We start from the raw sequence: 26,934 nt of genomic DNA, 5'->3' as shown, positions 1-26,934 counted from the left end.
CGGTCATATCTATGGAATGTGTTTACTTGGAAATTAGAAATTAGCAATGAAGGGTAGTAGACCAAAATTAATCTAACAAGCTAAAATAAACCTTAACGAGATAGTCATAATGACAAAGTTCCACCAAAACTCATGTCTCTGAACTTGTGAAAACCAAATAATTTAGAAAGGATACCACCATCCTCGTTACCAAATATCGCTCCTTTTAATGGTCAACTGTGTCAATTGGGTAGCCATTCATAGCTAGATAATGATTGAATTATTTTGCTAACATCCATATTTTGGTGTAAAACTATTGGATCTGATGGAGAAAAGTACATTTTATCACTATAGACTGGGTATAGATAAATGGGCTTAAAGACTAACAAAGCTTTCAGATTTAGATGAAATATATCTCTAGTATATGTATAATTTGTCGTCTTACTCTTAAGTATTTTATTTACAGAAAAAGAAAACAGACAAATACATATTTATATATATTGTATATACATGTATATTGTTTGTATATATATATATATATATATATATATATATATATATATATATACAAACAACATACATATACAAGAGTTCGCCTTAAAACAAGAAATAAGGTTGCTAAATCACAGCAACATGGAAGCAATACAGCCACTGTAAAACGCTCTGGAAATCACAAGATTGAACCGAACCAAACCACACCGACTTGTTTAGTGTATAGGTGTATTGTTAACTGTAACTTAAGATTAGTTTTATTTAAATTTGGGAAATACCTACTGATTTATTAATCGCGTACTCGCCTTGCTTGTATATTAATGCAAGTACAACAGAAGAGTAGTAATAAATTAATTTCTAAATAAAGATTGTACTAAGCATATCTAAGATAATCTAAGATATCATGTAAGATGCAAAATTCATCATTACTAACTGGTTTAAGTTTATGTTATTTGAAGTTTATATTCGTCATGTGCAAAAAGGGTTTGTTGTGGATTGAGAGATTATTAATTTTTATAAATGTCTCTAAATGTTTGACCACATATTTAGGCAAAATGTAAAATAAAAACAAATGTAGAATGCAAAATGTAATTATAAAGTTATTAATAAATAATTAAAATAAAGGATTCAAAGGTCATTTGCGAAGTTAGACAATTATTGGGTTTTTTGATCGGCTAATCAATTTATCTGGGTTTGTACAGGGCAATACTCTACTTGTACACTTCAAAACTTATAACTAAGAATTACAGTATATTACTTCTATGCTCTCGCACCTAACTTCACTCGTTATTAACTCAATATTGACATCATATGACATTGACAGGCATTTTGTCGCGAATTTAAATCTTAAAACAGAAAAAACGGTTATTTTTCTTGAATACATCGATTTATAGAGAAATAAATAAGTACATTAGATACACTAGAACATTAAATATTGGTTTTTTCAAAATTGGTGATCAACCCAATTAAGTGCTGCGATATTATTAGCAGTGAAGACCGCTTAATCGAAGTACTAACATACCGGCTAAAGTATAAAGTGTCTGTATAGTACCCAAATCATCAATAGAGCGTCGCTTTATTGCAACATTTAATGTGTCTATTCTTAGCGAAATAAATATAATTGTCATAATAACGGGTAATCTTGGTTACCTTGTTCTCGTTTATTGTACTAAAAATTTGAACTAGAAAGTATATCATGGAATTTAATAGTTAGGTATTGATAAATTTCAAAGAAACCTACCATGGAATTCTTCTGAACTATATTTATACTGGGATATAATTAATTTATGTACTAAGCAGTAATATTTATTGATCACTTGAAATTACTAAATTATTAGTCAATTATAATATATAATCTATAATTTTTAATATACACAATACAAATCCATCTTATATTTTCCAAAATTTTTGGTTCAATTTTTCCAATTTTTTTTTATGAATTGAACGATTCATTATATCTGACATTTTTCTAATATCATTCGAATTCCATGCCAAAAAATAGTCATATTATATATCGTTATCTATTTATCATATTACATATATATATATATTATATATATATATATATTATATATATATATATATATATATATATATATATATATATATATATATATATATATATATATATATATATATACGAGTCATCATAGTCGTGGATTTTAAGTTGTTTCTTAAAATAATTGAATCTTATCAACATATCTGCCACTAAATAACAGATCAATCATTACACAAGAGAATTTAGGACAATGTGGTTTCTATTCAGCCCCTAAAGGGAAAATATCTATTGTAAATATCACATCAAATTGTTAGATGGTTATAGTAATAAAATTGTACATTTTTCAATATATTATAGCACCAGTGGATTAAAGGTTCTAAGAGTAATATATCCATAAGCTATTGGAACTATGAGGTAATATTCTTTGAAAAACACTCTTCTCCCGAAGACTCCTCCGAAAATCATAGCAGTTGAGGCTTTAGGACGGAATAAATTTGTTGTGGACTACCACATTCTATTAGAATTTGGTCAAGCGTTTTTGGTTTAGAATGTACGACTACCAAAGGAGGACTGTGTTAGCTCCATTGCTCATTTGTATGATATTTTTATTTGAATTTGAAGACATGGGGAAGCATTTCCTATAAGCTATGATTTGCCTGGATTGCCATGGATAAAAACAGAACAATTCAAACATGGAACCATACTTTCCATCCTTAGATACTATGAATCCATGGTTTCCCTTACGTGGAAACTATAGAGAAAACCTGTAATGCCTAAACATTATATACATGGACGCCACCCCTATAATAAATAAAAGGAATACATTATATAAAAATTATATCGATTTAGTATCTTGATTTATTATTTAATAATATTATCGTTAATATAGTCGATTCGATAAACCATCTGTTATTTCCTTAAAAAAAATTTTAAGCTAATTTGAAGTTGTTACTAATATACTGTTTTAGAAACTACATTCAATATATAATTAGAAATATATTTAAAATTAGAATTGAATTTTAGTATATATAGACGATTATGGACAGCAGTAACGCCAATGGTCAAAGAAAAGGCACTCCTTTATCGAACTTAAAAACTGTTACCCGCTTAACAAAATGGAAATACTATGTGCGTGCTATAATAATGGCGTTGTAAATTTTCCGAGGTTGGGCAAACATCTTACAATTTAACGTCAGTTTCCATAGCAGTCATATTAAAAGGACCCCATAACGATTAATTGCGTAAATATTATGAAAAACTGTGATTTATAGCTCCGATGTATTCTTAATTTTCAAGGAAGAAAATAGTTAATTTTATAACCGAATTATAGTTCTATACAATATGAGTTAAAATAGATGTGTAACCCGTTTTGTTTATTTATTTTAGGAGAAGGTATCATATAAATTAATAAAAACGCTAATCAATTTAAGAAATAACAACAAATCTATTCAATAATTGCTAAAAATAGTAACTTATTTTTTAATTAATTATTCAAAAACTTATTTGTTTTTAAATTTTAGAATGTCTCGAAATTAAGAAAAAAAGAGATATAGCGTTATTGAAATATATTTTCTATAATAAAGAAACTACTTTTTATGAGTTAAATACTCTGATAAAACGAAGGAAGCATTTATTTTTATACTAAATAATATTACATATTATGTAATACAATATTATATTTTATATAATATACAAGTTATTAATAATAATTTTTAGTTCACCCCTGTTTTATGAATACATTGTTTAGTATCAATATATAAGACTGTTTTTGTTCGTTTTGATTAGCCTGTAGGAATGTTTGCCTTGTCGGTCGGAATGTGTGGCTGTCGATGCGATTGTTTATCACACAGTACTAACAAACACTCAGTACTATTTTTGAGGAAGAAAAATCGCATGGGAACAGAAAACACTGTTTGAAGAAAAACGTGTTTATTTCAATCTTAAAAAGTATTTGTGTTCGACGGGAGGATGGACGGGATATTAGATTAGGTAAAGGAATTACGGAAGCCCTATGGAAGTGGTATTGTTACAAGGCGGTAGAGAAAAGACGAAAGAGAGAGAGACGTTTTTTTTTCTTATTCCAGAATGACCAGCTAGAAGCAAATGGTCTTTTGCTCATGTCGCTTCGGATTCGGGATAGAGCAGTGTTTTGCGGCTGACAGAGACCCTGGATTACGATGGGGATTGTCATAGTTGGGAGAGAGAGAGACGTCGTCGTGGTGGTTTTTTATAGCCGGGAACCGCACGGTACCAATCCACCAGCGTTGCCAACTTTTGAACTTAATGTAGATGTAATAGTCGTGGCCTAAAGGGTTGTGTAGTCGCTACAATTCTAACTAAATTTTATATTTATTGATGCAATTTTAAATATCGATATAAAATCATAATGCTTTCTAAATAAATTTAATAATAGTTTTACTAATGTATATACCCAAATATTAAAGAATCAAAATATATACAAAAAAAATATATACTTTAATTTACTTAAATAAATAAACATATGTATGATATGATTAAAATGTATATATTATATGATATTATAATAATATTATTAATAAAAAAATAGAACTTACATTACTTTGAGGATACAGGATAAAAACCATATTGGATCTAAAACAAAACAGAATAATAATTAATTAAATTAATAAACAACTTAGTAATACAAAGGAGCAAATATATTCAAAATAAAAACCTGATGATGCTTGTAATTAGCGCTGGGAACTATTGACTGTTTAGTAATTGACTACTTTTTACTATTGACTCTTTCAGTCGTATACTTTTAGTTAGTATTTTTGGTTCTACTAGTTTCATTCGATTGATTTTTAACGTTCTGACTCTGTCATTCCATCCTTCTTAAAATATACCCAATTTATGCCTACATAGATTTATATGTAATATATATTTAGCTTTATTATATTTTTGGTAGTTTACTTCTAACTAACAATATATTGTATCTTAATATAGCAGCATGTTGGAACAATATTTTTAACTTAAATACTTTTAACTGTTTGTATGGCAATAATAGGTAATATTTCGATTACTCTCTCGATTTTTGTTAAAAGTATTTCCGTTCAATAATAAATAAAGCATATGCTTTATTTAAAAAAACTCTAGTAGTTATTGTGCGATCATTTTTAATTATGTTATTTTCATAGTTTTTTTTTCTATGATTAGGTATATGTTTAATTTTTATTTAGTATTTATGGTCATTATACGTTTTTAGTTTTTAAGTAGTTAGTTTTTGTTTAAGTTCTATTATATTGTCAGTATATAAGCACATATAAAATTAACCGCTCCAAGCAATTATCTCCGCCCTTTCCTCTCTCACAATTTATACATTAAAGAGTTCGATCATCCTCGTCTGACATCACGAATTTAAAAAAAAAACAGGCGAACAGTGCATTTAAAAAAACATTATATAGACTGTTTCGCCTGTTTCGACTCTTTTTTGAATCGATAGTTCCCCACGCTACTAATAATCTATTTACCACTTAATACTGTTAAAATAAATTATTAAATAATAAAATAATTTAAAAGAAATAACTGTTTTGAATTAGTAAATAATATCTCAGTGATATTACAAATTTGAACAACATTTTTGCACAGAGTAATGTTATATAGTTCTATGTTAGTAAAAAATTGCATTAACTGGTTTACACTAATATTAGTGTGTACACTAGCGCGGGGTTTTAACAGTACTCTTCAATACTTCTGAAGCTGCTGAATTATGTTCAGATTTGATTGTTGGTACCAACTCAAATATGGATGCCATAGGTTCATATGAGTTTTTATGAGTAAAATTGGCGTGTACAGATTTACTCTCATTCAAACTTATTCTCCATTGGTTGTTCGATTGTTAATTTTGTTTACTATTGTATGCGGCTGTCTGGTAGTTTTCAGCCACATCTAGAACGTTTTGGTGTGGAATTTGGATAAATTTGTCCTATCGGTCTTATTGGTAGATTGTTGAGTATTTTTTTCTGAAGCACCCTGGGGTTAGGCTGTTATCTTTTATTGTTAGATTGAGGTATCTAAATAGATTTTTTTCGTTACCGGAAATTTCCCTTTAAAATGAGACGGATATAGCGTATCATTATCATGGAGGAATAAAATGAACGAAATGCATATGCGTGGGTTTTATTCAGTGATTTAATAAATTTTTCCTTAGCGCGATTCTACTAATAAAATATATATTATTTAACGTAAATATAAACAATACATGTAACAACTATAATATGCGCATTTCAATATTTTGTTTTTGATGTGTTATATATGCAACATTGCAGTATTACAAAATATTTTATAGAATATTATTTACTACTGCTAAAATTTATATTTTAAAAGCCGTTAGTATTAATTATATTAATTTTAATTGAAGTTTAAAATAATATGTTAACAGTATATTATATTCAAAGGAAAATACTTTTATATTCAATACTATACATATAAATTGCGATAAATGGGTTATTTAATAAATATGTAATAATGCAAAAAAGCTATATATTTTGGTTTAATAGCGATGAGAATGTTGAATAAACCTTTACTCCTTAATTTTCCTTTGATATTGTTCTGAACTACACCGGTGTTAACCAAATGTCCATGATCCCCAAAAATTTTAATATGCCAAAGGTGAGCAACTGAGCTACAGCACTTCAGCTTTCGTGGTCTTACACCTTAAAATACATGCATCTGTGCAAATTTCAGTAAACGAGATTAGTTCATAGTTCAATTTCAGGGAGCCTTTGGTGACCACTTGACACCTTTGGTACACTCTGAACTGCGATGGTTGTACCAGAAATCTATAGGCTAGGGTGTTTAGATAAAATGAATTAATTGAGTGCGGCAGTAATTGTTGAATAAACCTAGTCATAAAATAGTAATCTATTATATCAACTAAATAACGCTCAAGTGAACGGAAATTTTCAGCTGCACAAACAGTCAAGAAACTCTTTTTTTTCATAAAAGAAACAGTAAATATGATTCAAATTTACAGTAAAGCATATTAATTTGAACTATAATAAGTGGCAACAAATGTTATGGTCGAAAAAAAATTGTTAAAGCGTGTACTTTGGATTTCAATAATCAAAATGCAAAGTCAAATTTTTAACTGGTATAAAAATATTGCATTTAAAAGTTGCTTATATGGCCATGAATATGAAGCCGAACTTAAAAATCCAATATATCTTTCATGAACTTTGATTTTTAGAGTATTGTAATGGCAACCTACTCTAAAAACTTTGACCTTTTGGCTTACATATTTTAATATTATAATTACCCACAACAAACGTTAAAGAAAATTTTAATCACCAAAAAGTCAATATTTTCAGCCTAGCCCAGCTTAAATCCAATTAAAAGTATTTGGAATTGATTAGAAACAATAGAAATGTAGGTTAACAAAAATATATGCATTCATGAAAGATACAATAAAGATTTCTTTGAGTAATCTAAAAATATCTGAAAAGTGTGTCGTGAATATGCCTTGGTATGTACGCGTTTGTGATCGCAAATTTAGTTTCATCACTATCAGAAAATTCCCATCATAAGAAGAGTCCAGAACTGAGTAAACACGACTGCCTCTTGACTTCTTGGTCTGACTACATATGTCTTTAGACGTATTAAAAGAAATATCCGATCTTCCTAATGAATAAACACCAAGTAATTCTCTAGAGTATATCCTAGTTGTAGTTGTTTGTTAGTAACAGCTCTATTAAAAAGTCATCGGGCTAACACATAGATGGCGCTACTAGAATTAAATCCATATGTTTTTTAGTTAGCGCTAACCCTCAGAGGATGCGTGTATAAATTTGACAGCTGTCAGATTAGTTTGTAAATTATAGCGATTTGAGTGAAGTAATTTTTATTAATGGGAAAAAAATGGATAACGAGGAATTTCGCGTGTTGATAAAATATTCATTTTTATGAGAAAAAATGTAGTTGAAGCAAAAATTTGGTATAATGCCGAGTTTCCAGACACTGCTCCAGGATAATCAACCCTTAAGGATTGGTATGCTAAGTTTAGACGTGATGAAATGAGCACCGAAGACGGTGAACGCAGTGGACGCCCAAAAGAGGTTGTTACCGACGAAAACATTTAAAAAATCCACAAAATAATTTTGAAGGACCGTAAATTAAAATTGAATGAAATAGCAGACACTCTAAAGATATCAACTGAATGTGTACATTATATCATTCACGAATATTTGGGTATGAGAAAGCTGTATGCAAAGTGGGTGCCGCGCGAGCTCACTTTTCAATTTTGAACAAGAACAACGACGAATTGATGATTGTGAGCAGTATTTGAAGGTGATCAAGCTTAATACGTCCGGGTTTTTACGTCGATATGTGACAATGGATGAAATATGGTTTAGGGTACAGGTACGGTTAGATAAAGACAATATATATTCGACGATTTATTTCTGTACAAATGGAATCTAATTATATGTAGAAGAAATATTTATTTTTAGACGAACAGATATTAAACAATAACCAAGATATTAAAGACTAAACAAGATCACACTATAAGAATATAAAAGGAAAGAAACGCACGTGGCAGGGTTATCTTCAGATGTTACGAACAGTGACACGTTTGATCACTCTCAGAGTCAGCAACGGAAAGAACCTCGAGGCGTCGCGTCATCCCCTAGCTTCACCACCCGAGGTTGCCACGTCGTACCCTCTGTCAGTACCACTTGTTGCCACCTCACCGTGGGTGTTAACTTCAGGTATGTGCAACGCCTCGAGTAGATCTGTGGGCTGCTGAGAATTGGGGGAAAATTCGAAACATCTGAAGGTCGCTACAATAGTACCATCATTTCCCTCCGAAGTCCAATCGACAGTCATCCAAGTGGACTGCAGACGATCTATCCGCCCCAAAGCATGGGAAAACAAAACAATACACCGTGTCACAAGTCAGTGAAAACGATTCCAAAAATCCATCAATTAGGCTTCGAATAGCTCCCTCATTCACCGTATTCTCCAGATCTGGCCTCCACTGACTACTTCCTATTCTGAGATCTCAAAACTATGTTCGTTGGGAAGAAATGTTCGTCGAATGAAGAGGTGATCGCAGAAAATAAGACCTGTTTTGAAGCAAAGGACAAATCGCATTATAAAAATGGTATCGAAAAGTTGGAGGGTGGCTATAATCGGTGTAACACCCTTGAAGGGAATTATGTCTAATAAAAAAAAATTTGCCAAAAAAATGTGTTTTACTATTGTCGGCCGGGGACTCTGCACTGCAATGACCGACACTGTATATCGTCTCATAAATGTCTATCCTTTAATGGCCATGAAAATTAACTGGTATATTATCTAGACAATAAACGTTAATGAGGGAGATTTCTTCTAAAACTGCAGAAACTACTCATCATAAAGCTCCCATATCATAAAATTGTCCTCTATTTGCCTCTTTAGTACTCCTGGCCTAATGTCTTTTAATCAAAAGGATTTCGGTATATCTCCTACAAAAATCCCATAAAACGTCACGGGCGAGGAAGAGAACCCTAAATATTTTATTAGAAGCAGAAATTCAAGCAATAAACTTAGACAAAAGAGATAGGGTTGGCTCGTCATTAATTATTTAATACCTAATTACTTTCTTACATGTTTAAGGAGTGACACACACACACACACCTCTGCCCTGAAATTATTTAGGAGGTTTGGGGATTAATAAAGTTCGGAGGTGGTTGCAACGCTTGATGAAATTTTCATTATAATCCGTCAATATTTGGCGAATCCATTGCTATTAATCTACCTTGTTAATCCAGTTAATGATATAAAGTAAATAATTTTTCAAGAACTTACGGATCTGTTATGATAAAAAAAACGTATTATGAAACGTTTAGTCGCATTTTATGTAAATTGCTTGTCTAGAAAGAGGATTGCAAAAGATACCCAATAGATCGGATGGCTGATAAATATGACCACAGAGTATGACGTCTTCCTCAGTGTCATTGTATATTCAGTTAAATCGAATTTTTATAATATCTGGCAAAGATTACTACAATATCCATACAAGTCGAGAATTATATACAAACAAGTGTTTCGACATGTGTAAAGAAGGGTTGTCTACACTAGCTCCCTTCGGTTTGGATGAAATCCATCAGACACGTAGAAGAAAAATTGACAAATGAAATTAATACGCGTTTTTGAATATTAGATGCTTTCATGTATTTTGCTCAGTAATAATGTTAATCTGTATTGGTAAAAAGGAGAAGTATCCATGGATGGAATTGGTAAATTTGCTGTTTTTGACATTTATTTGCAAAAACAACAGGTTTTCAAAAACTATTAGGAATCTTTCAAAATTGTATTTTCGCTATACATTATTTGGGTTGTTTTATTTGAATAGATCACTGCCAGAAATATCAGATATTAATTGAATAAATAGAATGACGTATTAGTGTATGCATTGAACACTGTCTTCTTCGGCTCCTCATAAAAATATAATTAAACGTAAATATACGTTGGTATTAGGATTTTTCTCTATATGAAGATAACTGAGTATGATAACCACCCTGATAACTGGACGTCTTCGTTCCATATTTGAATTTATCCGATGTCATTCTTTATTACTTACGAAAATAGATTACTAAACGCATGTAAAATAGATGTTAAATATTACTAATTGTATATTTAGTGTGTACGTAATGTAAATTTGTATATGTCGTATGTCGGACAATGTATTAAAATTGTTTAGTTATAAGTGACGTCATCTATCTAAGCCATTAAGAAAATAACGTCATTAGCTTCCGACATCATTTAATACTACGAAAATTATCAAACTTAGGCCATATTCCTTTAGGTGGTATAATTTTTATTTTTTTTTACAGAATAAGTTTTACGATACGACGAATAATCCTTCCTCACGACAATGCACTATCTCTGTCGGTACATATCGCGAAATTTGATATTTAAAAGGATCTTCCGATTCAATGATTTTACTGACTCACCAAGTCAAGCAACCTTCGACAGTGATGTCACTTAATGACTCTATTGTAATTTAATACATATAAAATTCAACTAATGTTCATTAACAGACGTACCGTTAATGAACTTAATGGAATTGTCTTTTATTTCCGTCAGTTAAATAATTTTGAACATTTATTTTTAGTTTTACACGACAGTTTAAACGCCAACAATTTTCAGAATTAAGCTAATATACATTATCTGGGTTGTTTTGTTTGAATAGATCACTGCCAGGAATATCAGATATTAGTTGAATAAATAGAATGACGTATTGGTGTATGCATTGAACTCTGTCTTCTTCGGCTCCTCATAAAAATATATTGAAACGTAAAATACGTATTCATAGAAAAATGGAATTTATTGCAGCCTTTAGTGTAGTTGGCGAGAAAATAGTTCATTTATTTGAATATCTTTACTGAATATGAACTTTTACGATATTGACAGAAACTTGTGCAATCAAGTTAAAAAAAGTTGACTCATGTAAAATTAAACCCAGGATTCAAAATTACTTTTGTTCCATAGCCGTAATTTATTGCACTTTATAGTTATACATATGTCATCTCATTTTAATATAAAAGAAACCATTCATTGTCAACAGTTCATTCCTCACACATCAAGCTACGCATTAACACACACTATTTTTTTCTCGCAACTAAAATAATGATATACAACCTCTTGCAGAAACAACCTAGGGTTGTTGTCAGATTTATGCTGGACAATTTTCAGATATAATACAAATATTTATGAATATCGACTGGCAACTGTATTGTTTTTCCCAAATACTTGCTGCCACCTATATAGAGTAATTTTTGTGGTCAGATTTCATTAATTTGTGTTTGAGCAATTAAGCTACATAAATACACCTGAAGACTTATTTTCTCAATGTTACAACATTTTTTTCTAACCTAGTCGATGAAAATAAATTGTGGAAGTTAAAATGACCTAATATTTAATAGCAATAATTTTTTATGTTCTACAGATATGTATATGAGTTATAATATTAATAGAGACAAGACAACACAAGAATTATATAGGTATATAACTAGGAGGACCAATCGGCCCTATGTCAGTCTCTGGTGAAATAATGTAATACATGTCACTGCTGTATTTTTTGTTGTATGCACCTCACAACACAACACTATACAAGATCAGATGGTTTGATTATTTTGAGTCTGTGTCCTGTTCTGGTGGTATCCAAAAGCTGCAATACTTCAGTATTCTCATGAGAATGAAGCCTTTCCTTATGCCCTCTTGCTATTCTCTTAATTTTTTGACTCACTGTGGATATCTGAAGGTCTCGATGTAGATAGTCAATCCTGTAGTATTTGGGTGCACCCACAATACCTCTCAGGACTTTGTTCTGAAAAAATTTTATTTTATTTATGTTACTCTTTGCAGAACATCGCTATAATTGAACTCGGTGTGTCCATATAGGTTTCAGAATATGCTTATATAATAGCAATTTATTATGTACTGATGATTGTGATTTTCTTACAATTAGCCAGTACATTTTCCTATATTTCAATTCCAGTTCTTCTCTTTTCTTCTTTACGTGTTCCCTTCAGGGAAATTTTGCATCAAGATTTTATTCCGAGATATTTAGCATTGCTGCTATATGGAATGATAGTATTATTTAATGTTGTTGGTGCTTTTACGGTCTGATTTTAGATAAACTGCACTTGCGTAGATTTACTTTCATTAATTTTTATATTCCAAACTAGTGTCCAATTATTTATATTGTCACTTGCCTGTTGTAATTTTCGTAAAGCATCTTTACAATTTTCACCGACTGCTATAATTTCAGTATTATCAGCAAATGTAGCCATCTTAATATTCTCCAATTGTGGTATATCACCAATGTAGACTATATAAAGCGTCGGTCTCAGTACACATCCCACACGTCAGATTTTCCGTAGTTTATGAACCAGGCCTTCATGCCAAACCTTATAGAAGGCGTGTGCTAGATCTAAGACTTGGTTTTTCCAATAACATCTGTTATTCTGTGGATCTGGTCAATTGTTGAATACTATGATAACCACTCTGGTTGCTGTGATATCTAGACGTCTTCGTTCAGTATCCGAAATTATCCGATGTCATTCTTTATTATGTACGAAAATAGATTACTAAACGCATGTAAAATAGATGTTAAATATTAATGTAAATTTGTATATGTCGTATGTCGGACAATGCATTAAAAATGTTTAGTTATAAGTGGCGTCATCTATCTAAGCCCTTAAGAAAATAACGTCATTACATTACCTTTCGACATCATTTAATACTACGAAAATTATCAAATTTAGTTAGTGCATATTCTCTTATGTATAATTTAGAATTTTTTTTGGAGAATAAATTTTAGGACACGAATAATAATCGCTCGAACAAAATAATCGTTCTTCACGACAACGCACTATCTCTGGCGGTACATATTGCGAAATTTGATATTTAAAAGGATCTTCCGTTTCAATGATTTTACTGACTGCCCAAGTCAAACAACCTTCGATCGAGATGTCGCTTAATAACTCTATTGTAATTTAATACATATAAAATTCAAATAATGTTCATTAACAGACGTACCATTAATGAAATTAATGGAATTGTCTTTTATTTCCGTCAGTTAAATAATTTCGAACATTTATTTTTAATCTTACACGACCGTTTAAACGCCAACAATTTTCAGAATTACAGTAAATGAGTTTCGCCTTCAGCTATTGATATTACTGTCGCCCAGCAAACCATATTTGATGGGATACAAACATTATCATCAATCCATAGCAGGCACCTGCAGAATTTGTTTACGTTTCAGCCAACATGTTACTATTAGTGGCGCAGGACTTTGTATAATATTCTTCATCAAACTCCACTAGTGTTGATAGTCTACCGCAAGCGTGCTAACACCGTATACTCTATTTGAGATCACTCTTTATATTATTAATCTATAGTCCTTCAAATGAAACAGCCAATGCACGTCATCAATACCCTCGAATGTATTGATGAATTCAGTTTGAGAAAACGTAAAATTCGTTTTATTTTTTAAACATTTGGCATTACTCATGGTAGCATTACTAGAAACTACAGTTTCCACAATAGTTTATTATACAGCCACAATAGTTTATAGGTTAGAGCTATAACCTCTTATCACTATTACTTTTAAGAATTTTGAATACGTCTGACAACCGGGCGGCTTTGACAGGCTCATTCGTTTACATCTTCGAACTAATTAGACAGCATTTTGTCTCTTTTTAACTAGAATAAAATAAAAAGGAAAATATTGGTTGATTCTAAAACTAATTTACAAATTGCGACAATCAATACAATAAAGATCTTGATGACGTATGACAAAATAACTTTTAATAGACTCTGTGAAATATAAGGTACAAAATATCCAAGCTTTTAGATCATTCCCACGTTCTTCATGCGATTAGAAATGGTTTCTTGGGCTACTCACAATATTATGCGTATTCTTTTTGCATTTTATATGGATCATCATCGAGTAATGAATTAAAATCGTGGTCTTTAAATTTTTTTAGTTTTCCAGAACGGTCTTTGTCTTCGGTGTAAGAATGATTACTTTTAAAACGTCGGTACCAGTTTACATGTTGATATTGATGAATAATGGTTAACATTACGTTCACACAGTATTCGGACCCTTGGTCTGTTGCTCAAATATATTTTGAGATAGTCCACGAAGAAGTAGCAGTTATAACTTTCCTTCTACAAAGAAGCGGTTTCATCCTTCTAGTAAATCTCAAGATATAATATTTTAACCCAATTCCCACTAATCATACAACTAGTTTTTACCTTGTTCTTAAGACGTTAGCGAACAATATCATAAATTGGACGTAGGTCATAGGATTCACTAATTTTGTGAGAACCTATTGGGGTTCGAAGAGTAACTGGGGTTACTAGAAGTTGTAGAAAGAGAGCATAAATACTGAAGAGTGTGCTATAACGCATTTTGCAGTCGCGGTAGCTAATGATCTAGACTAGTTAGATAGACAAGCTAGCAAGCAGCGACTAGAATATTTGAGACAGCGTATGTTATGATCACTGAAAACAGCAGAAGAACATGAATCGTCATGCCACAATATCTTAATAAAATTAATTTTTTTAACCTGATGACAATGAGGATAGAATAATTAAAAATGGCATATGATGAAATACGAAGAGTGTAAAATAGCAAGTATCTTTACTATTTTAGGATGAACTAATATGACTCGGTGAATGGAGGTAAAACGAAATGAAGCAGTGGTGTTTACGTTATTATGAGACCGTTATTTATTGGCTATATAAAAAAACGTGAAAAATACAATTAGATAAAACGGATGGCAGCGGTGTTACCTGGAGACGAGGCTTGGGCAGTCGATGGTGGCACGTCTAATCCAAATGATGATCGGTTACTGAATTATCGGAAATACCCCAATAATATCCCAGATAAACGTCTCGCGGTTGCCCGCTATTCGTTATTGTGTTCTAGTTGGTGCTGCTGGCACTCCGTCCGTGTTGAACATCTGGGATTATATTTCTGGGTACTTTGATGAAAGTTATTCTACGATGTAAAATTTGACATGCCCCAAGGTCGCTACAATACTCCCCTGCCAGAATTTTACATACAAATATTTTAAACAACAAAAAAGAAAATATGATGCATGAAAAGAGTTTTAAACATTTGGATATGCTAGATCAAAACGGTTATGGTTTGTACGGTTGCGATCTGGTACAGCTGTTGATATCTTTCGGTCCTACAGATACCTTCATCATCGCTTTGGCACTTGAATATGGTCTATCGACGACGTTGAAAATAAGCTATTTTTTGGACAGGGCTCCCGTAATCGACCCTGAGGGAAGGGCGCTTGTTCGACGACGTGGTAGCTGGTACCTCGGGAAGACATGACGTGTCTACGGTGACTGCAATTGGTACCTAGCTTCTGGAGCTGCTCTATGACTAATCCGTCGTCACATACGTTACGGTAATTGAGAAAAAACTAAATAAAGACGGAATCCAATTGAAGCTGCCCAAAGCCTTTCAAATCAAAATGTCTGCAAATATGACGGAGACGGCGAGCGGAGGAAGATATTATGATTTAAACATAGCGCCGAAAGAAATGTCTAATCCAAATGCTGATGATTAGATGTTGGTGTCAAAAACTTTAAGAATTCAAAAGATTGTGAGAGAAATAAAATTTGGAACAAAAATTAAAAAAAAATTAAATGGAAATAATGACATGAAATTTAAAGTTCATTGTTCCAGCACTAAAATAAAATTTAATGAGGAACAAATTTTTGAATGAATGTAATGTATTCAGTAATGAAAAATCACGTCGGGGTCACCACTTCAGTATAAACTGATATGGCTCGGTGAATGGAGGTAAAACAAAATGAAAATGCGGTGTTTACATTATATGACCGTTATTTATTGGCAATATAAAAAAATGTAGAAAATACAAAATAGATAAAACGGATGGCAGCGGTGTTACCTGGAGATGAGGCTTGGGCAGTCGATGGTGGCACGTCTAAGCCAAACTATGGTCGGTTACTTAATGATCGGAAATACCCTTCAATAACATCCCAGATAAACGTCTCGGGGTTGCCAGCTATTCGTTATCATGTTCTAGTTGGCGCTGCTGGCACCCCGTCCGTGTTCAACATCTGGGATTATATTTCTGGGTACTTTGATAACAGTTATTCCACGATGTAAAATTCGACATGCCTAGACAACCTTGTCACCACACAACTACCGTCAGAGTTGGAATATAATCTAAAAATAGATATTAGAGAAAATCTAGTTTCAAAAACTCATATATGAAAATAGAGAAAAAGTCGAGTTATTGAAGTAAAAATATGCATTCAATTATTAGTATATATATAGCTTGATCTCCCAATATCTATATCTAAAATTTGTTATTGGTCCTTATTTGAACTTCAATAATAATAACAACGGTGATACAATTATAATACAACATAATTGCTTTCTAAGCTGTGCTTAAATTTTAAAATAATTTTAAATAATAAATCAATATAGCAAAAAACTGCGTCTATATTTACCCACAATCATTACATCAATTTTCTTTTTCCCGATGAAATGAATAAAATAAAAGAAAGAAAACAATTTTTATATTAAAACTAATTAAAATGTGTTTGTTTGACAAACTTCCAAGGCTTATTGTTTAAAATGTTTTCGAATGTCTCGACGATTCCATTTGTTCCAGGCTAAATTAGAACAATACTATTTTTTATAATGATCTCCCGAAACTTTTTCGGGATTACCAGGAGATATACGAAATAGGTTATTAGTCAAAAGTATATTTGAAACGTGCGATTGTACGTGTTTATGTTTATACATCTGGAAGTACTAGAGGCTTAGAGTTTATTATAAAAATAATATTGTGCGACAAAAATTTATTTTCGGGCTTTGTGTACTAATTACTGTAGGGAATTTCTAAATCAAGTAAACATGTGTGCTTTCGTTAGCGTATTTATTCAAGATTAAATATGCGCATGTAATGTACTCAAACGTAGTATACAAGGTTGTCATACAACTAACGTAGTATACAAGGTAATAAGTTCGAACGGACTATCTATTACTCTGGATAGAATACATTTTTAAAAATAAAGTAATAGAAATCTTTTGATAACCTCATTTTTGTTGTACCTGCAACAGTACAACTACGCATCTAACTGTAAAATTCGTCCTATAATTAATAGCGACTGCAGTTTTTTACCTAGTCTAAAACATCAGCCAAAATTAGAAATTCAAACGATTAATACATATCAGCTTTAATATACAAGTCGACGTTTGACTTTCACAGAGTAAAGACGTGTTCGGAGAGATGGTCAGTGGAACGAAACAAAAGGGCAACATCTGTGTCACAAATGCAGCGTTAAAAAAGTCTAACAATAACATTCTAAAGACTGGTGAAAAAGTGAAAGTGCCATAAAACGTTAGGGGTCGCAAACTCAACACCTGAACCACAAATACAGCGTAGGATAATTTGAAACATAAAAACAACAGTATTATTTCAACAATACGTAAAAAAAATATGGAGAAGAACACTGCACAAAAAACAGATAAAATGGAATTATCGACATCAGGCGTATCAAATATTGCAGTTTTGAATGTAGAGAACACAACTAGAACCCAGAACGAAGAGGCACTCCAAGGCAAAAGCAGTCCAATTGTTACATACGAAACAGATGAAGAAGAATTGCAGAAAGAAGTAGATAACGGTTAAAAGTAATAAAAGAAATGCAAATAATTCCCCAGGATCTTTACCACAGCAATTAAAAATAAAACAAAATAACGAACAAAATAAATGAATTAAAATGCCCAGGCCACCTCCAATTATCGTAAGTAATGTTACCGATTTTGACTTGCTTTACGAAAAACTAAGGCCAAGTATATAATATTCAAAGCAATGGTACTAAAAAATGGACAAATACGACTCAACGCCGAATGCCGTACAACATTCACAAAAATAATAGATTGTTTAGAGTTGTTGAAACTGCAATGGCACTCTTGAGTCAAACAAGAAGAAGCTTACTCTACAATAGAAGAAGATAAAGCAGGTGTACCACAATGAAGTGTACTGGGACCAATGCTTTATTTACTCTACACTTGCGATATACCACAAATGGATAATATTACGATGGCTACATTTGCTGATGATACTGCGATTATAGCTGTAGAAGACAATAGTGAAGAAACCTCACGAAAATTAAAACAGGCAAGTGACAATATAAATAATTGGACACAAGCTTGGAAAATAAAAATTAATGGGAGTAAATCTGTATATGTGCAGTTCACCTGTAAACAGACCGTACAAGCAACAATAACATTAAATAACACTATCATTCCATATAGCAACAACGCTAAACATCTTGGTATGAATCTCGATGCAAAAGTTCGCTGGAAGGAACAAATAAAGAAGAAAAGAAAAGAACTGGAATTGAAATATAGGAAAATGTACTGGCTAGTTGGAAGAAAATCACAATTATCAGTACATAATAAATTGCTATTATATAAGCAAATACTGAAACCTAAATGGAGATACGGATTCCAATTATGGGGATGTTCTGCAAAGACTAACATAAATCAAATATAAATTTTTCAGAACAAAGTCCTGAGAGGTATTGTGGGCGCACCCAAATACTACAGGACTGACTATCTACATCGAGACCTTCAGATACCCACAGTCAGTCAAGAAATCAAAAGAATTGCAAGGGGTATGAGGAAAGACTCCATTCTCATACGAATATTGAAATTTTGCAACTATTGGATACCACCAGAACAGTACACAAGCTCAACAGAATCAAACCATCTAATCTTGTGTAGTATTGTGTAGTGAGGTGTATTTAAAAAAATTCAGCAGTGACATGTATAAACATTATTTCACCAGAGACTGAGATAGGGTCGATGGGTCCTCCTAGTTATATACCTAGATTTAAGTTATTATAAAGACAAATTGTAGGATAGATGGGAACGACTAGTAACAATATACTAATTAAATAATAAAAGCTTGAATATACAGATATAGAAACAATTGGAAATCACATATTTAAAATAATTTTTAATTATATACAACCCAATTATCCCTCATAAATGTGTAGTAATTGTAGATAATCTTTCGATTAGCAAAACTCATTGATTTTCATAAATACCACAAAATAAACCTCTACCACGATACTGAATAGTATGAATTTGCTGTATCTAAACGACGTGATACCAAACAATTAGGAGTTTGACCGACAAAAGTAAATCTACCATAGGCAATATTAAAAATCTTTGTCATACGATGATCATTTTCACTGGTGGAGGAAGATCTTCATGAGGCATTGATTTAAATTATTATATATTTTATTTGTATACTAGAAAGCTGGAATATCTACGAGATCTGGTTTTACGAGACATCCTTAAACTTTCAGACATATTCTTGGGTCCTAAATGAGAGCTGAAGAGGACCACCAAATATTATATCCCATTCTCTATAATTGGTGTTGTAGATCGGACATATCAAGGGAGTCATGAAGAAAGTGTTTTTCATTTATTCTAATGGGTATTAAGTTATCAAATTAACTTGATATTATATTATAATTCATAAAATCATATGTTAAAAAATTCAATAGCGACTTAAAATATTAGAAACTAAATAGAAAATAGATACTTATAGCCTGTCCAAATTAGCTGTGAACATACGCCATCAATATGTTTAATGTAGAGAGTCCGACAATATTTTTCTTCTCATTTTATTCTAGTTAAAAAAGGACGCAATTCTGTCTGATAAGTTTGAACATGTAACCGAACCAGCCTGTCAAAGTCGCCCTCTCTCAAACTTCCTGAATTCCAAAGTCCAAATTTCCTGAAAACAATAGTGATAAGAGGATATAAACCGGCAATTGTTGTCTTAACGATTTGCTTGTTTTGATAAATTTGAAATTGCTGGTTATTATTACTCTAATTAAGAATACCGATGCCAGACAGAAAACATTGCAACTCTAATCAGTTATTTAGAAAAGGAAGATAAGGAGATAACGGTGGCTCCCTTTTGCCATAAAATTCGTTAGATAGAGAATGGAATGAATTGAATAATTTTTATTGACTACCTTGAAAAAGGAAGAACCATCAACAGCGACTATTACATAGCATTATTGGACCGGTTGAGGAGGAAATCGCCGGAAAACGGCCGCATTTGAAGAAAAAGAAAGTGCTGCTTAACCAAGACAATGCACCGTGTCACAAGCGAGTGAAAACGATGGCAAAAATCCATGATGCGGACTTCGAATTGCTTTCTTATCCACCGTATTCTCCAGATCTGGCCACCAGCGACTATTTCCTGTTCTCAAATCTCAAAACAATGCTAGCTGGGAAGAAATTCTCGTCGATTGGAGAGGTGATCGCCGAAACTGAGGCCTATTTTGAAGCAAAGGACAAATTTTACTACAAAAATGGTATCGAAATGTTGGATGGTCGCTATAATCAGTGTATCACCCTTGAAGGGAATTATGTTGAACAAAGAAATCTAATTTTGCCAAAAAAATGTGTTTTACTACGGTAGGCCGGGGACTTTTCAATTTTTCTGTTATTTCAAATTGTGTATTGAGATGATACCTGTATATATCAGAATGGGATATTGGCTCACTCATGGCAAGATGATAATAAAAATAGTGCCGAGACAACAAAAGTTGATGGAAAAAGGTAAACGTTGGAATAACAATTGATTAAGTTTCATTAGTCATAACATATATTGTTCATTATACTGGAAATAGGAATGGCTAATAACACCTTCGATTTGGATGAACTCAATCAGACCATTGAAGAAGAAATTGGAAATAAATTAAATTGTGAGCAAATGTTAGATAGATTCGAAATCAACAGCTTAGTTATTCCTACAAAACTGACAATTTCCAAGACAAGGCGATGAGGGTCAAAAGAACTAAAGGTGTATATACAAATTAATATACGGTAACTGTAGGAAGTTGTAGAGTGTCAACGATATATGTGCATAGATATGTGTGTAATTGTTCAGAATTATATATGAACATTAGGTTAGAATGTATGAGGAGAGAAATAATACTAACTATTTTGTAGATATGGTAAATACATTAGTGAGTATTATCATCGGTGATTAATTTATCAGGAGCATATATAGGTAGTAACAGAAGAAACAAAAATATACATAGATATCAAAATGACTTGGCGAGGCAATATACCATCAAACAAACAAGAACAAGAACTAAACACAAAAAGGTAAATACGCTCTCTAATGAAAGTAAAATACATTACTTGGATGTATAATTGTGAATTATGTGGATTAGATTTCCAGGGTATACCACTACATAAAAAATATGCCTAGATATCTGTCATGGGTAGTGTGGAAAAGAATTCAATGTAAATATAATAAAACTAATCTAACCTGTAAACTACTGTGGCTATATAATTAGCTGTAGTTATTTAATAACTGTTGTATGTTAATTACTGTAGTTTAAATTACTCGATATTATATGCATTAGATGTACTATAGTGTTAAAAGAAATTATATTTGATAACATTTTTGTTTTATGGTTATTCATATTAGAATTTTTTATAATATATACGATTTGACGTTATAAAATAACATAGGTTTTCACCTAAGTTTACAGATATTTTAAATAGAATATAGGTTATAATTTTAATGTGGTTATCACTGTATTTATTGAACCGTATCACCAACTATAAAATCAACTATGATATTCCAAGTTATATAGTACATTATAACGATGCGTAATACGTTTAAAACATATATCTCTGTAGAACAGGCCATTCTGATTTGGCACATAATTTTATTCGAAATTTCAAACGATTCCCATCAACATATCAATTTAGCCACACCAATTGGGAATTTTCGTATCAATCACACGATGAATAAAACATGCGCCATAATAATAAAGTATGCGATGAATTAAAATGTAAATTCATATCGATTCATTTTTTTCTATTTTGACCTTGAAAATACCGATTAACTCCACCAAATATATCACCTACACAGAGTCTGTTTGAAGAAACGCGTCCGATATACTTTTTAGTTGGTCTTTTTTTCTAACTTGTAATGTTCTATTTAATTCTTTTTGATTACCCTTAGTGGTTCCACAATCTGCCCTATAGGCAATAAATATGTATTATGTTTATATATATGGCATGTAGAAAATCATTTCATTCAGTGATCTCCTGTATAAAATAATATCTTAATTAGTTAGTCTTATTCTAAAGCATATTCTAGAACACACATGTCCGATAATCAGATTAGATGGTGCTAAACCTTCTAGTTTACGCACTTAACTATCACGTCGCATATTTAGATGATTAGTGGGTATATAATGACGCATTTTCGAAGTACTTCACACAAACACATTAAATTACACTCGCTATAGGTTCTAGAGGAATATCGTGTTGTATCACTTGATTTGAAACATAGTGCGGAGCATCAACAATAGCAAGCAACACTTTATTTAGAAACCGTTGAACGATGGATATATTAGATTTGCTAGCGGTACCCCATAGTTGGATCCCATATGACCAAATAGGCTTGAGTATAGACTCATACAGCAACAACTTGTTATCTAATGATAATTTGGATTTGCACCCGATGAGCCAATGCATTTGATATAATTTAAGCCCAAGTTGTTTTCGTTTAGAGAGTATGTGCTTCTTCCAGGTTAGGCGTCGATCTAGATGCATACCATGCTATTTAACATCCTCTGCATGGGGGAGTTGACAATGCTTGATATTCACTGGTGGACATGTTCTACTACGAAGAGTGAAAGTTATATGGGTTGATCTTGTTTTGTTTGTTGATCATTAACGAGAGGTTTATCTGCCCCAGGTGGGTTTGTAGGTTCATTGATGCTGTGACTGGATCTTCATGAGATGCTAAGATTGCTGTGTCGTCTGCGTATGTTACCACAGTAGTTAATTTTGCGGTGGGTAGACCGGCTGTATATAGGAGATACAGTATTGGATCCAGTACACTACCTTGCGGAATTCCTGAACATATCGGATGTAATTCGGTATGCTCATCGCCTTATTTTACAATAAAATGTCTGCTAGTGAGATTCAATTTTAGTAACAGATATGATGAAGAAGTTTCTTTAATTTAACCTGCAAACTCGTATGCCATACTTCTTCAAAAACCTGAGATATGTCTAGGAAAGCAGCCGAACAATATCTTTTGGTATTTAGTTCCATGTTTATTTTGTTACAAGTCTGTGCACATGTTTTACAGTTCCATGCTTATTAAGAAACCCAAACTGATGTAGAATAATTTTCCTTTTTTCTATTATATATATTGTCTTATTTATGTATAGTTTCTCAGAAACTTTCGAGATTATCGGTAATATACTTATAAGCCGGTAGGAGGTCACATCTTCTGGTGTTTCTCCTGATTTGAGTCTCATTAATATTTTAGCTACTTTCCAGATGTTAGGAAAGTTATGAATTCGTAGCATAGTATTAAAAATAAATGTCAATAGTTTTATACCCTTTTCTGATAGTTTTTTTTAAATCTTGCCAGTAATAAGTCATAACCAGGAGCTTTTTTAATATTAATCTCTCTCATTATTGTTTGTTTAACTTTTTTGACCGTTAATTATTTTTAGTTTTAGTGGTATTTTTAGATCATGCGGTAAGTCCGTTTGAAATGGTGAATTTAGAAAGCTAATAATTTTATTTTCGTCATCTTTATGTAGCTCAGACTCGAAAGGTTTAAAAACAATTTTTAAATGTTCTGAGAAAATGTCGGCCTTCTCTTTATTACTTCCCCTTTGCTAACCCAATTATTTTCATTTGTCTTAATAGGAGGGTTATGGTGCTGTGGTCTCTTTTGGCTTTTTTGTTGCTTTCCATAAGGAATAGTCTGTAACCTCAGTTGGTGTCAAATTTTCTAAGTATTAAATACCTTGGCTTTGTTCATTTTGGATCAGCTCTTTTATTTCCTGATTAAATTTTCTTTTATTCTCTTCAGTTCTTAGCTGTTGCCAATTTTATCGAATCTTTCCATTTTCTACTGTCTTTTTCTGAATTGTATATAATGTATGTGTGAATTATTTATGAAGAAGATCAATTTAATGAGAAAAATGGTGTTTTTGTTTTTACCCTGATAGTTAACCTTACATATTATTTTTACTAAAGTAAGTTAAGATTTTTACATATTTTACAAGTTTAAAACTATAGATTAAAATTAACGAGGTTTCAAATCGTGTAAAGCAAATCCAATTATGTTTAACAGCGAACGCTTATTCTTACTCTTTTTTTCTTTGATGCTTAATAATTCTGAGAATATTGGGATAAAATAATTTCTTGGCGTTTTTCTGCTTATTGCTACAGCAGAGAACTACCTCTAGCTAAATCGTCGTTTTTTTGTTAATTTCGCATATTTCGAAACTTTGCCTGATTTAGAATATCGAAATCTATATTCGAAGAAATAATCCACAAAAACAATCAGTTTCAAAAGCAATCATCGTTACTCATGATCCCAATGAGATCGAAACAAGAAATTTAACATAACAACCAAACAGAGCAACACAAATACTGAAGGAAAACCGAATCCTTTTTATTCATATAATAAACCAAATAGTATAGCGATAAAAAGAATTCAATTGTCATATAAATTTTTATCGGAAAAGTTGATTTTCCGTTCAATCTACTGATGTCAAAAGACAAAGCGTTCGTAACAACCTGCTTAAAATTTACGACACAAACTCCCAAAGCATAAACAACCACGCTTTTTTGCCTGATAATAAAACTGAAAAGGATGTGTTTTATTTTGGGTCTTTCATAAAAATGTCCCCGAATAAAAACAATACTCTAGAAAGAGATTTTGGTGGCCGCAAACGGCTGTCTAAAACTGTACGTTGTCATATTTGCATTGAAACGTTGAATTTTATTTACTCTAGACATATAGGTCGTAAATAGTAAGGGCTCAGATGTAGTGTTGAAAGATATTAATATGATTATGGTGATTATTTTATAAATTGAGTGCTTAAATTTGAAAAATGTATTTTAAAAAGTATTGTCCCTGGGTAGCCAGTATAACCTAACATAAAATTTGAACCATACAAGGCCAAAACCAAACTCGGCCACATTTTTGCTTATTTTTATTAAAATTACGAGTTGCTCTTTACATTTCGGATCGAAGAAAGGGAGATTTTCGAATTTCTCCGAACATCCATCGCAAACAAATACTCTTATACTATTCAGTAGAGAAGGTCCCCCATTTCCATTGCTATTTAATTATACTGTGATAAGAGTTAATTATTTGTTTTGGAGTACTTATTACGCGTGTTACTTCTATTGAGTTTGGCTCGTGTTCGAAGACTTTTACGGTCGAGTCTATGGTACCTTTATTTTGTAATTGCTAATTCTGTGGTTATGTTTAGAATTATTTCCTGTTTGATTGGTTATGTTTGTTAGAATAACAAATATATAGCGAACTACTAATTTTCTAACCGTGATGAAACAGTGTGACTTTGATACTACTATTGCAATAATGGTATACTTGTTTAATTCATTTTTAAAGTACTATTTTTTTTGGAAAATTATTAAAAGTTCTAAATTAAAAACTGTTCATTTTATTAGACAACGTTACGTAAACATTTGTAGGAATGTTCGTCTTGTCGGTCGGAATGTGTCAACAGCCACTCGATTGTTTATCGGGACACTCACTGCTATATTTGAGGAAGAAATTAGCATGGTAACAGAAAACAACGGTTGCATAACAACTTGTTTATTTCAAGTGTTAAATATTAAATTTGTTTGACGGTAGCATGGGCAGGATATTAAGTTAAGTTAGAGAAGTACGGAAGCGCTATGGAGGTGGTAATGTTACAAGGGGATCAAGAAAAGAAAAAGAAACTTTTTTTCTTATTTCAGAATGACCAATATTTCGAGTTCGGGATAGAGAAGCGTTTTGCGGGCCAGAGAGACCCCTGGTTACGACTGGGATTGTCGTGTTTGGTTATCTACCGGGGTTTGTGGGTGGGTAGGGATTTTATTAAGGCGTTATCGTGCTCTAAGGCGCCTAGGGAGAACCTTACACTCAGCATGTCCGTGAAACTCTTCACGAACGGGATGCCTGATTCGAGGTGATTGTTGACGTTCCTCGTAAACCATCGGGCATTGAGTTACGCGTGGGATTTTTGGATTGGAACACTTGGAATAGTCCAAGTTGTCTCTCAGAAAGGTACCTGTGCCACACCTGTGCTCTGAAGGGGCAGACTGGACCAATTAGGATTTTATACAGAGTCGCTTTCTAGGGAATTCGTAGATTACTTTTTCTGCAGAGTAGTGGGAAGTGTAGACTGTACATGACATTGCCTTTGCAGATAGCATGCTGGATTTGGACTGACCATTAAGATCTGCGGTCAAGCTGGAGACCGAGATATATACGAGATACCTACTGGAGCCAGGGGATAGGGACATCAATCCTTCAGCGTTGTCAACCTTTGAACTTAATGTGGATGTACTAGTGATG

At 32.2% G+C, this 26,934-nt stretch overlaps 1 protein-coding gene across 4 annotated transcripts in view; it reads right to left on the bottom strand.

Annotated features, from left to right (window-relative positions):
• LOC143204879 (uncharacterized) overlaps window positions 1–26,934 on the bottom strand; it is a 383,076-nt gene that overhangs the window by 244,813 nt on the left and 111,329 nt on the right. For all 4 annotated transcript variants that reach the window (XM_076417791.1, XM_076417792.1, XM_076417795.1 and 1 more), the window contains one exon: window positions 4,543–4,579. In XM_076417791.1, coding sequence (XP_076273906.1) covers window positions 4,543–4,572 — 30 coding nt within the window. In that variant the 5' untranslated portion in view covers window positions 4,573–4,579. The remainder of the gene's footprint in view (window positions 1–4,542; window positions 4,580–26,934) is intronic.

Source organism: Rhynchophorus ferrugineus, unplaced genomic scaffold (genome assembly GCF_030347505.1).
Source record: "Rhynchophorus ferrugineus isolate W39M unplaced genomic scaffold, kcgeb_rfMv2 rfM11, whole genome shotgun sequence".
Taxonomy (NCBI): domain Eukaryota; kingdom Metazoa; phylum Arthropoda; class Insecta; order Coleoptera; family Curculionidae; genus Rhynchophorus; species Rhynchophorus ferrugineus.
The sequence above is the reverse complement of the archived record's forward strand: the minus strand, read 5'-3'. Positions and strand labels throughout refer to the sequence as shown.